Source organism: Amblyomma americanum, chromosome 6 (genome assembly GCF_052857255.1).
Source record: "Amblyomma americanum isolate KBUSLIRL-KWMA chromosome 6, ASM5285725v1, whole genome shotgun sequence".
NCBI lineage: Eukaryota > Metazoa > Arthropoda > Arachnida > Ixodida > Ixodidae > Amblyomma > Amblyomma americanum.
Window position 1 is genome coordinate 50,511,219 of NC_135502.1, and position 17,527 is coordinate 50,528,745.

General features: G+C 46.5%; 1 protein-coding gene across 3 annotated transcripts in view; it reads left to right on the forward strand.

The window, feature by feature from the left end:
- The window catches only part of LOC144136788 (uncharacterized), a 48,594-nt gene extending 31,338 nt beyond the window's left edge, over positions 1–17,256 (forward strand). For all 3 annotated transcript variants that reach the window (XM_077669415.1, XM_077669413.1, XM_077669414.1), the window contains exon 3: positions 15,448–17,256. In XM_077669415.1, coding sequence (XP_077525541.1) covers positions 15,448–16,025 — 578 coding nt within the window. In that variant the 3' untranslated portion in view covers positions 16,026–17,256. The remainder of the gene's footprint in view (positions 1–15,447) is intronic.
- Positions 17,257–17,527: the final 271 nt, after the last annotated feature.

Below are 17,527 nucleotides of genomic sequence, written 5' to 3' on the forward strand. Positions count from 1 at the left end.
AGCTGGCACTGGTAGGCAGAGACCAAAGAGAGAGAAAAACCGATCCAGCTGGGAGTGAAGAAGTGTTTCATCGTCCCCAGCGACTATCAGTCGCATCGGAGTTGGATATCCTGATGCGACGGCTACGCGATACATACCGTGTTGATCTGTGAGCGGAAAGCGGGGCTAATTTGGAGTCGAGCGAATGGGAGGCGCGAGGGCGTTGTGCAGACCAGTTTACCTGGAGCGGATGTCCGCAGATCTTCACTTTTAAAGCGAAAAGCTGTTAGCAAGGGAACTCGACCGCGATAACCTTCAGAGCACGCGTCGTTGAATATACGGCCAATGTAGAGCGAGGCGCTAGCGGGGCTTGGTCGCGTGGTCAGTCCTTCAACATAGCATGAGCTCTTCTCACGTGCCCGTGGCCACTTCGTTTTCTTTGTGGCTCAGAGTGGAAGTTGCGCGAGGCTAGATTGGCAAAAGTCCGTATCCAGGTTGAGCTTCGATGCTGGCGGTGGTATTGCAGCAAGACCACGTGAATAGGCCATGCGCATCTCACCCGGCTATGGCCGCTTCGTCATCTTAGCAGCTAGCTGAGAGCGGCAATCGCTCGGGGAGTGAAGCTCCTTCGCTATGACAGACGCGGGACCTTACGATCAGCCGCTGTCAGCAGCAGAGGGTAGGCGTATTTGCCAACGCATACAAGAAGCGCCAGCAACGGCATCAGTCTAGCTGTACGCGAGGCGATCAATCCGAACATAATCTTGAGATGAACGCAGCGTGTGTCCTCAAGAGAGAAGGATCCGGCCTAGCTTCTGCATTGGCGGTGCCTGGACAGTCGACTGAGCCGCCACTTGCTAAACTTGTGCTAGCGGATGAACACCGGGCGTGCAAAGTCGAAAATCAGAAGGAACACCTCCGCGGGAACAGTTTTTCGCTCAATTGCTCATGTGTAGCAGCAGCTTTGAAATTTTAAGTTATGCGGCAGTTTCGATATTATTCGCAAATGGGCCTTAAAGCATAGCCTACACCTTAAGAGGACATAGGGATGATCATGTACTGCTTTGAGACTGCAACGTTGAGGCGAGACAATTGTGCTCGTCGACTGCGAACTCATGAGCGGTACCGTTGTTTTGACTTCGCGTCTTCAGATCTCTGCGTGGAGTACGTGTCAAGGGGCACATGCTGCTTCAGGCGGATGTTTTGGGTAGCGAGATCTATTACCAAAGCCCTCTTCTTGGACGAAAAAATCTGTTGTACAGCAACCACTGTAAAAATAATCCCGCTAACTCTGGGCGTCCCGCCGACGGTGCATTGCTTTTGTACAGTGCAATACTTTGGTGAAGGAGCGGACCCTTCGAGCTTGCGTGTTGCTTGGCCGGCCACGGTTCTCCATGCTTTGCGCCGCCTGAAGTAAATATGGGCGCTTTGTCACAATGAATTCGTGACCGCCAACTCCCCGGCTATAAAGAGTCAGCAAAGTGGCCGTCTTCACCACCGAGTTTCACAATGCGGCCATTTACCAGTGATCTCGGAAAAATTGAAGCTCAGCTACTTTTTTTGCAGCTGTGCCACCACTGGTCATACATTCAGTAGAGGTGAAGTGAAGTATTTTTTTTCACTACTCATCTAGTCAGATGAAATATGGACGCCTCGCAGTGAAGGCTATTCCTTCAAAGACCACTCAGGTAGCCCGGTTCCCAAGAGATGCACAGCTTTGCAGATTTGTGCGAAAGGAGCTCATCAGCGTGGTCTGTTCTCGAGAGCCACTTTTACAACAACAGCATTTTGAGCCAGGTGAAGCAGTACATACTGGCTAAGGCGCTCTTTTACCAGATGCGAATAAATGCAGCGCGAACAAGAAACCCGGAGAATGGAATGAGCGCAAACGACTGTCACTGGCATTGAGTTGTTTTGCGTTCCATTTTATGTTCTGTCTTTCTTGGTCACGCTGTATTTTTTGCACTCGCGACGAACAAACTTGCCTAATCTGCCCTGCCCTGATCTGATTGCCTCTTCGAGCTGACAACCTTGCCGCTTTCCTGCATTACACTCTGTGACCTTCTTAGAACAGTCGTATACTCAACATCTACGGTATTCCGTTCTCAAGTGCACTGCTTTTTACATTGCCAACACCGAAACAGCGGAGCCAATTTCGTCCCCAACCGAGCACAGTCTAAAGACCGAGAAGGAGCTTCAGGTGCTGACTCGCAAATTGATTTTGAGGAAAAAGGGACGTTTAAATTTCCAGGCTATTTTTTTTTCTTCCCACTATACCTTTGCATAGCCACTATACCCTCTATGAGCTGCAGTGGTATGCATTTCGCTTGGCTTGGCAGCACCAGTAAGGATGCCGAAACAAAGCAATGGTATAAAAAGGTGGTCAGTTGGTTGTTCATCGTGAATGAAGCACGCTGTATACTAGAACTGCACTAAGACGAACACGGGGAAGAAACAGAGATTAAACGCCGAACCCCTTTCCCGCACCCTCACATGCTCTTCGAAAAAATGTTCCTTACACACTGTGATTTTTACGCATTAGGCTGAAGCATTGGCAGGCTCCTGTGTCAGCTATTCACGCCATCAATGTATTACGTGGGCCCTTCTCCATTCTCCACAGTCAGCAGCAATGATGTCTTCTCGGTTGCCGACCTGAACTCCTCATTTGCATGAACAGATGCATGATATCGATCAGGTCAGAATATTCTCTTTTCGCGTGTTTACGATTTCCAGTATGTCCTGCTTCTGAAAGAACAGCAATGTAGCGCAGAATACGTTTTTCCGTAGAAGTTGCTCAGGCGGGCTGACTATTCGCGCGAGAATTACGGGCCTGTCTAAATAGGAGCAACGAAGTGGAACTCCCCGCTCTATGACTAAGGCGGCCTTCTTACATCTTTCCTTTGCCTCGAGGCTGACGCGTGGTGCCCTCTAGAGAGAACCTTGTTTGCGCCCTGGTTACTCTCTGCTCTGTCCTTTCTATAACTCTACTTGTTATATTTATTCTTTTTTAGCAGCTCAAACGTTCTTACGTTCGTTCTCCATTCATCCTCTCATGTGCGCTCTCTGTCGTTTTTGACGCAAGCAAGGGGCCTGCCGTTGTCAGTTTTTGGAAAACCAACGCAGTCAAGGGACGTAGAAAGTCAGACACATGGTGCAAACGTTTTGTACTTCGAAACAGGCCCTTGTTCTCGAAACAGGCTATTGCGGCAGTTGTCCCAGCTTCTTAAAGGGATACAGGCACTGAGGACAAATTGTAATAGGCCTGTATTGATGAGTAACCGCATTCTAATTGCAAGTAGACCTCTTGTACCGGACACGAAGGCTCTAAAGATAGAAAAGTCCAAAAAATAAAAATACATCTGTCGCCATCATCGCCCGATTTCGGAATTGAAATGCGTGCGCTGCCTTGTTTTTATGCCAATCTCGGAGGCAAGGCTACAAAACCATTGCCTTCAAAAACGGTGGCACGAGTTTGAATCGACTGACGGATAGATGCTTAAATGCTTTTCTCTCGTCGATAAACGCGTCTTTTGCTCCAGGGCAAACGTCGGCATATCCTGAAAGAGGCAAATAAAGATAGTTTACTGGCAACAATGAATGCATGGTGCTGCACTCAGTGTTGCTTTAAAACAAGAAGATAAACGTTTCCACTTCCTAAGTCATCACTGCAACAAGGACTGTAAAAGTGAGAACATGATAGATTGAGAGTCATATTCTTCAAATTCCTATTCCAGAGTTATTTTTTAATTAAGGCAGAATGCTGACACACTCCGTAACAGAGCACTATAAGCGAAAGACACGAAAGCACAAAACAATGATAGAGGAGAGGCCCATGAGCTTATACTCTTGTCACTTATGCTTCTCAAGTGGAAAAAAATGCAGTATTTTCAAGATAAGAATAGTTTTAAAGGCAATAAAGTTATCGGCATCCGACATAAACGGATATTGTATGGCTTTCTTCATTAGTCTCTGAAAATAAACGTCAGTTATTAGCGATATGTTTCTTTCTTAATAAGACTGTCGCCATGGCGGAGAATTTGCTGGCCAACAATCATTGCCGGTCACCAATCATCAGCATCATCATCATCATCATCATCATCATCATCATCATCATCATCATCATCATCATCATCATCATCATCATCATCATCATCATCATCATCAGTCTGACACCACCACTGCAGGGCAAAGGTCTCTCAGATGTCTCTCCAATTAACCTTATCCTTTCCCGTGCCTCTGTGGTCACCGTATCCCCACAAACTTCTTAATCTCATCCGCCCACCTAACTTTCTGCCGCCCCCTGCTAGGCTTGACTTCTCTTGGAATTCACTGTTACCGTCAAGGACCAGCGGTTATCTTGCCTTCGGATTACATGCCCTGCCCAAGCCCATTACTTCCTCTTGATTTCGACTAGAGTATCAATAAGACGCATTTTATCCCTCGCCGACTCTGCCGGCTTCCAGTCTCTTAACGTTACCCCTATACCACTACCAAGTTTATTTTCATAGCTCGCTGCGCTTAAGCTGAACCCTTTTCGTTAGCCTCCATGTTTCTGCCCCATAGGTGAGTATCGGTAAGGTACAGATGTTGTATACTTTTCTCTTGAAGAATATTGTCAAACTGGCATTCATTACCTGAGAGAACCTTTCATTTGCTCTCAACCCCATTCATATTCTTCTAGTTATTTTCCTCCCTTGATCCGGATCACCGGCACTACTTGCCCCAAGTAGACGTATTCCCTTACCACTAACAGGCCCTGACTACAAACAGTGCCCCGCACTTCCCTGGCCAGACTGTTGAACATTACTTTGTTTTTCTGCATGTTTAGACCCACCGTTCTGTTCTAACTCATTGACCATGCTTTGCAGTTCACATCCTTAGTGACTTAACAAGGCAGATCATAAAATCGCAGATTACTTATTGTCCACTAAAGGAGCACATACATCTAATTTTGGTGCCATGTTTTCTTCTCTATAATGATGCGGAAGACACTTCTACGCACGAATCACCATGTGATATTCACCTATGACCACCAAATAAGTTATAATCCAATTTTTTTCTGTCGTGCTGTTTCGGTTTGGGTTTCAGCAGCCGAACGATGGTTGTGACATCAAGAAATACTTCTGTGTCACGTGAGGCATGGAAAAACGTCCATATAATCACTGCTTCATTTATTTATTTTACTTCAGTGCCGAAGCCAGACTTCCTCAAGAGCTGAAATTGCAATAAATGAGGAAGCAGCGATTATATTGCAGTTTTTTTCATGTCTCATGTGACCTGAAGTACACGTCGACGGCACAGTTCTCATTCGGCTGGTGAAACCGAAACATCACGAGAAAGAAATGCGATTATAAATTTTTTAGCGGTCCTTGCACAATACCAGGTGGTAATCCATTTATAATAATGCCTTACACATCATTACAAGCAAGAAAACACGCACCCAAAATTTAGCTGTCTATACTCATTTAACTCTTAGTCCCAGCTGTTCCCAATCCACGTGTCGGGGAACTTCCTGTAAACAGGCGGTGTATAGCATTGACGAGATCACGTCTGCCTGCCTGATTCCCTTCCTTATTGGAATTTTATTTCTGACTTTATGGAGGACCATGGTAGCTGTGCAGTCGTTATGGCTCTCTTCCAGCATTTTCGCTTAAGAATCTTCTACAGCCTGAGTCAGCAAATCCAAACCAATCCAAAAATGAGCGAAGTTTTTGCGCCCTTTTACGTCCAATTTGGTCTTGTTTAAAAGATATAGAAAGAGAAAATTTTTGATTAAACACCCGATCTGTGACTATAAAACCAACCGGATTTCAGCCTGGCCGCGTCTGAGCTCACCGCGCAGTGGCCTTTCAGTTTGCCAACTGAACCACATCTGTTCTGTTGCCCCGCACCATTTCTTTCATTTATTACATTTATTATTTTTGTTCAGAGGCGCCTTCATCCACACACTTCAAGTCAAGAAAAACAGCCGCGGATGGTCACGTGATGAGATCGAATTAGAATATTCGCTAGGGTGAGGCGCAGCTTACACAGGAAAGGGCCATTTAAAATCACCTGCAGAAGCTTTCATCCTGCATTCAACGCAATTGAGTTGTGATGATGTCGATGACCAGCTCTCGACCGTTCTCACTATGGTCAATTAAAAATAAATGGCAGAATATTTTATCCTACGTTTAACGCAGCTGGGCCGATCATGAAGGCCAAGATCTCTCGACCGTTGTTACAGCTTGGATAACAGGGAAAGGAGGGCTAGATGGTAGGCTAGTTGGCGTCTGTGATGTAAAACTGAGCTGGAGTTTCGCGCTCCGTCCTGTCTGTTCTTTTCTTCGTCCTGTGTCGTTCACACGGTTACAATATCCATGCAAGTTGTCACAGCGACCTAAACGGCTGCGGGTGTCTGAGAGAGAAGGAGAAAGCCACAGTATGACCTAGTTTTCTTCCCTAACCAGGATTCTTTTCACGAGTATTTATTTCGTCTCTCCACTATTGGCCCGTACAACTCTCGATATTCGTTCTTTGCTTGACAACCATGTCAGCGGGGGCGTCATGTGCCGCATGGACCAATAGCGCACCAGTGCCCCTGTCATTGGACGCACGTCGAAGGTTGCTTTTTGGTGCACAAGAATTTATTCCTTCACTGTGCCCTCCTTCCCGTCATGCTGCTGCGTCTGTCGTTGTTAAGCTAGAGGAAACAACTTCGCTTGAAGTTCACAGATTTGGTACCTTGGGGCCGCAAGGCACGTGCGCCACAGGCTGCACTACTCCATTTTGATTAGCTCGCCTTTCGCTGTCCTGTCGCACTTTTCATCTGTGCGGTCGATTGTGATCCATCAGCCGCCAGTCACCCACCGACGCCCCGGGGTGCGTGCAGCTGCTGCCTCGCTAGCCTGTGTCGTGTGTCCGGCCCTTTGTCGCGGTCACGTACACCGCGTCCAGAAAGCGATGCCTTGATGGAACTGAGCGTGGCGCGGCCGGCATTTCTAGGGCTGCTTCACTGTCCCGGCTTGTACCGTTTTCTTTAGCACCGTTTCGGACCTATGTCCTTCTGCTCCCGGTCACCTTTTTGTTTATTCTTTTTCTTGGCCACGTGACCGGCGCAAAATAGGCGCGTCCGTGACTGCATGCCACCATATAACGCCAGGGTTCACCCCTGTTGTCGGCCGGTTAAAAGCAAAAAGCAAGAAAAAAAACCTGTCGGAAGTGTTAAAGTGTTTCTTTCCGCTTGTTGGTGCGACATCTGGCATGCATGGCGCGCGCACAAACACGTATCTACGAGAGTGCGTGCACTTTTTACAAAACTGTGCCGCATTTTTTTATGCGCTGTTGTCTACGCCTGCGTGCAACTGTACGTACATACATGCCAGCTGTCAGAGGATTCGCGCGAAATGGAAACGCACACTACGGTTACTGCTGCCAGAAGGTCTGACGTCGGTTCTCCTAGACATATGAAGGACGTGTCCCGGTGATCGATGCGCCGCCAAGCAGTCATGGAACCGGGCCGGCAGCCGGTCGCAAACAGGGTATCGGTCCATCTGTGCACACCGCGGTGCACCACCATTTGAAGCTCTTGTCTCACTGCCTGTCCATCATTTTGTGCTATTTGAATTTCGCGCTGTGACAACTGTCCACGTGGAGTGTATTTTTATCTCAAAAAATCGTGCTAGCACTTTTTACTGCATGCATGAGACACTTTGCTGAACTCTGTGCAGCGGGCATCTCGTGGGGTCTTCACCAAACTCTACGGTTCAAGCGTGATACATTCAGAGCGAAGCTCAAAATATAGAGTTAAAACGACCGACTTCTATCGTGTTCGGTGTGTGAAGTTGGGAAAACTGGTGTTGTGCAGGTCTTAGCTAAAACCTTTAATTTCCACCTGAAATAAAATCAAATAGCTAGTGGCAGTATAGGTGGCGAAATCCTCTCTCCTCAAAATATAAAAGAAAAACGAGGTAACGAAACAAACTCGCGTTATCATGTGACTTGGATGGCCGCGTCATGTGTCTGACGTCAGCTGAAAGCGTTCGCTGAACATGATCGCCAACCGAGCGTAGATCGTAATTGGGTGACGGAATTGGGGAGAGGGATGGGGTGTAACACCCTGTGCTTTTCAACCCTCCAGGACGCTCGACGAGAGAGGTGGTATACTTTAAAAAGAGTGCAGTATTTTTCCGACGTGACAACAGCGAACCTGAATGAAACGACAAAGGTGTGTGGTGGTGGTGGTGGTGAAAACATTTATGTAATAATACAGAGTGTGTTGGGGGTCGTCACATGAAAGGTCACGCCGTTACATCTACTAGGTGGGATGGCTAGTCAGGCACCCCATTGGCGGTTGCCGTAGCCCGGGCGCGCTGCGTTAAGTCCCTTTGGGCTTGCGTGTGTGCGTGTGAAGTTAATTACATGTCGCGTATTTCGTGGCAACGATCAAAGCTTTGTTGTTGCTAAATTATAGCGAGATGACTTCTTGCGCGTAAATGAAACGAAGCTAAGGCTCTTTCGCTGTCTATCGCTTGAGTGGTTTGGCTCAAACCTGTGGCAGGAGACACTGAGCGCTGTGCGAAATAATAAAAGTAATAATCTTTATTCGACCATCACGTCAAGATGATAACATGAACCCGGAGTAAAAGCTGCCTATTGGATGCTTGAAACTGACCCCTAACCTAGTAGATATTGGAATTATCACAGGAGGTCTAGATGAACATCGTTCTTTGCAATGAAAAAGATTAAATAAAAGGCAGCACAGGAAAACATGAAGCCGTACTTCAAGGTGAACACTACATCATCACAAAAAATTGAAAAAAGCACACATCATTGCTAATCATTGACAGCTTTTAGAGCAAGAGACAGTGGAGAGAAAAGAAAACACAAAGCGAATAGCACTTTTTCAAATGATGCGCTAAAAAAAAAACGGTAATAAGAGATGCTCGCCATATTTGAAATCCCCGCTGAGCAGACAAGTAGAGCCATTTCTTGCCTAGAGAAAAGGATCGCTTCTAAAAAACAAAAAATAAAATAAAAATAGATGTCGTCTGACACTACGGTGCGCCCAGGAAGTGATGTCTAGTGCTGTAAATTTTTTCTCCTATCATGCGCTGGAATCTTTTAATAAGAATATTGTAGGTTATTTTTCGAGGACGAAACAGCTTCGGATGATAATAAAAATTACTAGGGCATAAATCTGTTTTTATCTGTTTGAAGAATTTGGCTGAAGTTGCGTGAGTGCGGACGTGTGCGGCTTTGGTGAATCCGTAAAGCTTTTGAGCCATTGTTATTTTTTTTAATTATGTGGTTAAAAGAGTAAAAACACAAACGTTCAATTTTTTTTTGTATAGTAGGGCATAACGCGCGTCTGAAAAAAATAAGTAAATCAATTTACAGCGAACCACTTCACTTGCGGAAGAGCACCCGGAATGCACGCCTTTCTACGAAACCTCCTTGTCTGGCCTCTTCGATCTCCCCTACGCATTTTCGCTCCGTCCTCGGTTGTGGCATCCGACGAAAGGAAAATGCTGCCTGATGCAGTTGCGGACTAGCTGCATCGAATGGCTCCCTTTCGCTTGCACAGCCGGGTCACCTTTTGTCCCAAACCTAGACGTGTACCCGAGCGTTCCGCGTCCGCCTTGAAACGTTTGAAACGCAGCCCCCCCCCCCCCCCCCCCCTGCATTAGCAATTCAAATCCTTATCTCTGCCTCGTCACGATTCTATAAGCGATAGTGGCGTCGCCTTCTGCATAGAAAAACATGACCGTATTGTTGGGAACAAAACGCCGCGCCAAGCGCATAATGCTCGAGACGCGACCGGCGGATCCCACCGACCGAAAAATGTGCCTCACGACACGCTAGCATGCATGCGCTGTAATTCCGTTCAGTGTTGTGGGTTCTGATCGTTCGCTTGCTGGCATAGGAGGGCGACAGAAACACTCCCGAAAAATCGGGGACAGGTTTTTAACGGCGGTTAAACGTAACAATTTGTAAAAAAAAAGAAAGGCGGTGGGAAGGCAAGCGATTGCTTTTGCTCAGCTGTCTCTGCGAAAGGCAGGTCTGCGAGAAAATGCGAGGAGAGAATAAACGTGACTGCGATAGGATTCTCTACCGTGCCTGCTGTCTTTGGATTATGCCGAATGGAGATCAGCATCCGTGATGGTGCGTCGAACTGGAGCCAACTTGGAGCAAAGACACATGCCTTGCATAAACAGGCTGGGGATTGCTTTCGGGTTGTTTGGTTTGTTGCCCGTCTTCGGGGATAAAACGTACTTGTGCTTGCACTTCGACTTAAAGTTAAGGCTCCTGCTGTCTGTTTTTTCTTGCCTCTTTTTTGTTTCAAATTTTCATTGTTCAGCAAGTGCACTAACCTTATCCTAACGTTTTTGAACCCCGTAGGTCAGGGCATGAAGGAAGCAGTTAGGAAGACAACGGAAGCCAAGTGCTTCTTCGTCCCTATTTACGCGTAGATTCCATTTCGCGCGTTCTTTCTTAAATTTTATTTTTACGCAAGACTGAAAGTTCTTCCTCCATCCATTTTATGCCCCATTAATACGGTCAACCGAATAACTTTTCAGACATTACTTCAGCTTAGCGAATGCAGGGGCACTAAACTTTAAACATATATATATAAAATACTCTAATGTTGGAGATTTATACTCTCGGGGAAAAACCAAGTTTGCTATATATTGCGCTAGAACTAATATATTTTTTAGAGAAGCAGTGCTGTTTTGTAAAGGCGCAGTCGGTTACAAAATGAAGATTACCTGTCAATGCTGTAACTGGCCTCCGAAGAAAGCCGTAGTTATAAGCTGCGGATTGATATCAACAGCTGTGGTTCTTTACCACACACTGACGTTTCTTCACAGGCGCGCCTTAGGAAGGAACTTCCTTACAAACGCTCCCACTGTGGGCAGGAATCGAACACACGATCCTGATGCTCAACTGCAAGCTGAGCTAAAAAGTTGCTGCACACATTACTGCCTCTCTTATTTACGCGATAAATTAATTATGCAGCGAACAAAAATGAAGATACACGCCGACATGGCGGCGAAAAAACGCTCCACAGGTCAAGTCAACCCGAAAAAAAATTGCAGTCATACCTCTTCCTTAACTCTGCTTCCTCTCCCTTATACCACGTGCATAAACACAGGCGGACATACTTCCTGCTTACTCCATTTTGATTAGCACAGCCTTTCACGCTTCACTCTCCCTATTTATCTATTGTTTTCTTCGTTCCCGGCCTGCGTCCTTCAGTCTAGCGGTCACGGTCTGCGAATGCCTGAGAGCCGGACGCTGTTTTGCATCGCGGCGTGGAGGACACGACAACTTTCTTGAGCCATAACGGCGCCGCTATGAAACAACAACTTGGCACTAAAAGCAGAGGCTGGCTGGACGGCGCTTAACGCATACACATCGCGCTGGAACGAGCCGCTGTCAGTCCCGAAAAAGAAAAAAAAAGAAAGGAAAAAAAAAACGCTCCGTCCTCCGCAGCGCAGCCATGTATTCTCATACACGAGGACAGTTTGCGCGGTCGACGTAGCCTTTCACGAGGCCGGAGCGAAGAAAACGTACGCAGTACACAAAGCTGACCACAATGTGCCGGCCGTAACCAGCGTCGCCGGACCGGGGCAGGATGCGAGGCACCGCGAGATGACTGTTTCTGTCGCCACTCCTTCGGCGCGTCCTCGGCCGCAGAAGCTTTTATGCTCGCATGACTCAGGGGGGAAAAAAAAAGAAAGAAGCTTTTCGGGTGGAGTGCTCTGGCTTCCGCAAGAAGGCCTCAGAGAAAGTGCATTGGTACACACGCCACGTCCGGCCCTTCAGAGGCTTTAAAGGAAGAAGACACGGGATGTGAGCGAAGGAGTGTGTTCAGATGTGCAAATATATGAAATATGGTGTCTTTGATAGATGATGGACTATGTCCTCTTTGGCGCTTTTTCGTGCTAGGCCTCCCCAATGGCCGTTAGGTTTTGCCCCGCCCACGCCTCGGGCGTTTTATTCCAAATCGCAAAGTCAGTGGGCGTGTTCTGTTGCGGTGATGAAGGACGGCCAGGAAGAGAGTCTCTAGTTATGAAGAGATTAAATGGGTAGGGCCGCAGTGATTGGCGAATTTTCCTGCCTTCACCCTATCGTGCGCCTTGTCACTGGAAGCCAGGGGAGGGAAGGCACACGTTATGTGAACTCTATGATATTAACGGTTTTGGAAAAACACATTCTACAATGCAGTGGAAAGTCAAGCAGTTATATAAAAGTCTCGCGAAATTAAGTGCTTTTCGTTAAGGTTTTTTCTTTAACCAATGTCCTTGGTTGCCTGTTATAATTTCTCCAGCGGGTGTATCGACGATCAGCTGAGAGTTCTTTTGCAATATTCTGACCTTGGGACCCTCGCCGGTGAACTTGATAATTGTAAGCACTTATAAAATTTATTAATTATTGTTTTGATGAATCTCGCTTCGAAGTAATCTGGGCACCAACTAAACCTAAGACAAAACTGATTCAAAAGCCGTGAAACATAAATCTGGCTCAGGACAGCATTAACATCGGAGTTAGAGATTAAAAGTGTGCGGAGGTAAAGACAAACGAAGTTTCGGCAAGTAAACAAAATGAAAAATTCAATAAAAAATTGGAGGACGCTTAAGCTTCGCGAGTGAGTGGAACGCGACAGCGTGTTGCAGCACTGCCAGTCTACAGAACGCCATCGCCCGTTCGGCGCGACGCCTTGCCCGTAAGACAAATCGCTCTGCTACGTGCGGTGAAACGGACGCGCGGAGCGGAAAACCACGTAGAAACGCTGCCAGGCGCCTTGCTGAAACGCGCGGGACTCAAGTTGCAGTCGTAGTTCGGCGCGTCGTTCTCGACAAACCCGATGCCACGAACGCCAGCATAGCTTCCGCGCCGAACGAACGGGCAGCAAGCCGCAAGCTTCGTGGTGAACGCGCTTTGGATGTGCGCTGCGTTGCTCGCCGCTCACCGCGCGATTCCTGCGTGCCCGCACGGCCCCACTGCGCCCGAACGAGACGAGCGGGAGGCGCTGCCGTCGCGCGCAATCTTTTGGGGGCAGTGGCGTACATTGCGAGGAGGAGGAGGGATTTTTCGCTCACGGCCGACGCCGACGACACCGGCTTTTCTGCGACACGGGGCCCTTAACGCTGTCGCGTTAAAATAACCCCGTATTACAACTGATTCACTCGAAGAGCGGTCATGCTTGAATGTCAAACATTTGCAGTGCACAGATGAAGGAAAAAAACCTATGTGGCTCTTGAAATACAAACTATAGTTTAAGGGCTCAGGAAATGAGTGCTGAAAACTTGTGGAACTAAGTTACCCGCCTTTTACGTATAATGTGCGCGGTCGCTGGGAGCGGTCGCTCACGGCTCAAACAAAAGGCATGTAAAAGGACTCAACATCCAGAAAAATAGATAGTCAATCCACAGAACGATATTTACTCGGCGTAGACAATTTAATTTGCCAAGGATTTAAGCACCATCGTACTTCTCTGTTCGCTTGCTCCAATGCTTCGGGTCTGCACCGAATCCGTTTGTTTAACAAATCCTTTTTTTTCTTCCCTTCAAATTTACCCCGGTTATTCCGCGCAATATTAAGTTAGCACAATGTCTTGAGAAATCATGACGCGTGTACGTTTCAAATTCAGTTAGTAACCGTTGTTTTTTTTTTTTTCGTCTTATTCCTGTAGAGAGGTCCTCCGTCCGTTTATTTCAGCATATATTTCCATTTTCGCAGGGGTCGTAATTTTACATGTTTTGTACCAAATCTGCATATCCGTAGAGAAGCCGACGAGTGGTAATAAAACAAATTCTTCGGAAAGATTTCAAACAGACACATTTTTCGAGCAACCGGGAAGGCATGGCTCTAACCAACTGTTGCTATTCAAACCATTCAGTGCGGGTCGAAAAGATATAAGGGCGGTACAAATTCTGTGAACGCAAAGGGAGCTTGACACCGTGGTGTGTAATCCAGAATAGAATTGGCGCTGCGGCCTAAAATGACAAGCGAAGGTTATGGGCTTGTGTTAACTTTGCTAAAATTATCCGAAAGAAGAAGAAATTAAGGTCTGTAAAATACACTGGGCGAGAAGCGAAAGATCTAAAGGTTATGCCTTGCTAATAGCCCTGTGAGTCTGCGTAAACTCAGAAGTATAATGTGTTATGCAAAACATTTGTCTTTCAAGAAAGAGCTTGTGCGAATGCGCGCAATAGAAAAGTAAGGGAAGTAGGTGACGTGTGCAGGGTGTGGAACCATGGACGTCTACGTATACACAAACAGGGCACTAGCTAGGCTCGCAACCGCAGTGCTCCATTTCCACTTTTATGTTTCATTCGAACTAGCGGATGCTATTAATACTTTGAAAAAAAGTTGAATCGTGAAGATTAGTTTGCCAATTAAAGTGAAATAAAACCGTCCCTCACAAAACAAGAAGAATGAAATTCCTGAAAGAAAAAATTCATTTGTTCAAAGAGAATTTCATAAGAAAACGGTTCACGATAATGATTCGCAAACGTGTCGAAAGGGAGAGACAGTGACAGGTTAGTTATCTCTAAGCATTCGATTAAGGCAAAGGCGGAAACGATGAAAATGCGCGTCAATTTAGAATTTTCGTTATCTGCACGAAATATATATCGGGGAGAATTTGTTTTTCTGTAACTGCTGAGGCTACCCATACTGACTTTTTCTCCAGAAATGCAACATGAACCACTCAGTGAAAAAAAAAATCCCAAGAATATTAATATCCAGCAAACCTACGATTCATCTTTCAGCGACTGCCCACATATTTGAACTCGAAATAAAACTTGGCCTGTTTCGACGACACTGAAACATCCATGTGACGATGTGTTCTACGATCACGAGAAGCAAAGGTCGTAAAGAACGATTTTCCCGACACGAGACTATAATTTGAATCATTACCGCTGTTGACGCAATTTTATTTCTCAGCTTATTCAATACAAATTTCACAGGTACATATAATTGCATAATAGGTTGACAATGCGATAGCATAGTATGCTGTTGATTCTCTTACGTATTTCTGGTCAGGTGACGCCACTTCCCTCCAGCCAATTGGATACTCCGGTTTGGTAACCTCAATTCTCTCCAGCCAATCAGTGAATATAGCTTCCGACTGCACATTTTTTTTTCCAATGAGGCTTTTAATGCTATGACATTAAAACAGACATTGCGGACGCTTTTTCCTCCACGACATCATATGCGTCGTGCTCTGCCGTTTCACACTTACGTGCCTGCAAAACCTGAACACATCTGGGTGGCGAATGAACGGTTTTACTCTTCTCCAGAAGACTTGTGGTCAAAGGAAAACTTTCGATCACGAACATTTTTTCTCCCAGAACACTGGGGTTTTTAGCTTGCTGAGAAGTTTCAGTGAATAGCAGGTAGAAAACTCTTTCGTGAGTTCAAATTAAACATGGTGATCGCCTAAAAAGCGCTCCTTTTCTTCTTCACCCACATTCGCAGGCAACAAGCTCACCTGCGACTGCCGGTTGGCCTGGATACTGCAACTGGCAAATGTCACTCGCAACGCCAAGTTCAGGCGGGAGCTGCGTCACGTTAAGTGCGAATTTGAGAAGCCTACTGATGCACCCGAAAACATGGCCAGCAGCAAGGTAATCCGGCTGAGTCTCGAACAGTTGGGGTGCGCTGATGACTACCGACAGCCTGTGGTTGGAGACCGGCACCTGATGACGACCACTGCGGCTACTCCTGCTCCCGATTCTTCGCTGCCGTCTACGACCGGTCCGCAGGGGGCTGATGGCGATGGCAATCAGTATGGTGACGACGATCTTGGCGCGGCCGCCGGTGACACGGTCTACTCTGACCAGAACGAACTGGGCGGCTACAGGGAAGAAACGGCCTCTATGAAGAACGATGTGGACCTAATCCTGAGCCAGCGGAAGGCTCTTGGCCGTGATTCGTCCGCGTCTTCGACTAGGCTTAACACGGACTCCGCAGCTTCCAGAAGCGCGCAGCATGCGGTTGCGTTCAGTTTCGTGTCCCTTGTGCTGTGGGCGTTCACATTTAGCTGCTGCAGGTGATCGGCTCCAAAGTTCGCGTGTGAAGGAGTGAATTTTAATTTCGCGTGGCCAACACGAATGCTAAAGTAGAAAGCGACCACCAGAGACAGGTATCATATGCCATACCCCGTTCACCTGCTTAAGTGTTTATTCATAAGGAGCTAAATTTATAGTATTGTTCTTTTTCCCTTCTTTTAATATCTTAAATGGCAGGCAGTACAAGTCAAAAAGAGAAAGATTTTCTCTGCTTGTTTCTGGAACTAAATAGTGCTGATGCGGATTTTTACGTTATTTATCTTAGACTAGCTCCTTCCTGGCTAATTAGAAGCTCGTGAAGCTCCAGTCGATAGCTGCAGTCATAGCTCCAGTTGATTACACACATTTAAAAGTACGAAATTTATCTATACTACAGGACTAGTCAAAAAGTGTTCTATTAACATGACATTCTCCATGTTATAGGACACTCTAGGAACCTCAATATAGCAGAATGCGCTGTGGTGTTTCAGTGTATAGCCGAAGCAGTAGCGTTTCGATGCAGCTGCAAAAATCAGGCTACCTCCATTTTAAGTACTCGTAGTGGCGCTTAGAAGAACGCTACAGGCCGCTGGTCGCAGCAAGCTTTGCTTTCAATTTGGGACAGTGTTTCTTCGACAACGACCTCGACATGCAGCTGGTCTGCGTGCCATTCTGTGTACGACGTGCGTGGTTTGTGGACACGGTAGCCTTTTTCTTTATTGAGGGAAGTGGAGGGGCAAGAGGCTTGGAGCTTGCAACGTTAGTTCTGGTGGATTTTGTGCTGTGTTGCACATTTATTGACGTTTTATTGGCAAATAGAGACAATTTCACTTTATAATGTCGGTGAACCTACGCCCAGAAAGAGCAAGAAACTGTTGGTTTACAACTGTTATCTTCATTTTCTAACCATTCCGTTTAGTCGTGCGAATCTTTCGTGGGGAATCATAGATTACCATCTTTGGTCTGTCAAAACAACTTATTCGACCACTCGATTTTGAAGTGTTCACAAGCGTACTTTTCTCCGCGCAGACATAATGCAAGCTTGTTAAATGCGTAAAAAAAAGTTTTGCGCAAACTTGGTTTGTCCACGTGATATTTTTGTGGACAATTACATTGACAGCCTCAAAGTGAACGCAGCAACTGTCGCTGCGGTGAGCTGAAGAAAAACAAATCAGAAGAAAGCGACTGCTGGATGTTTGATGACACGTGTTTACAATAAACATGAGTGAAAAGTTTTCTTTCCGTGCGTGCTTTGCTTTGCTGAGCATGAAAGCTTTCGCGAAACACGTGCACACATCTGTGTCCGAAGACGGCAACATGCAACAGGTATAGAACCTAACAAACAGCAAGCGAAGTGTACGGCTTCCAAAGGAATGGTAAATTAAGCCGCATTTCTTGCAGGATAGCAAGCTGAATGAAAGAAAAAGGATAACACACCAGCCTCAAGGAAGGCATCAACGATCTTGTAATTACGAGTTTGCTCGTCACGGCAGCGTCTTCCCTTTCCT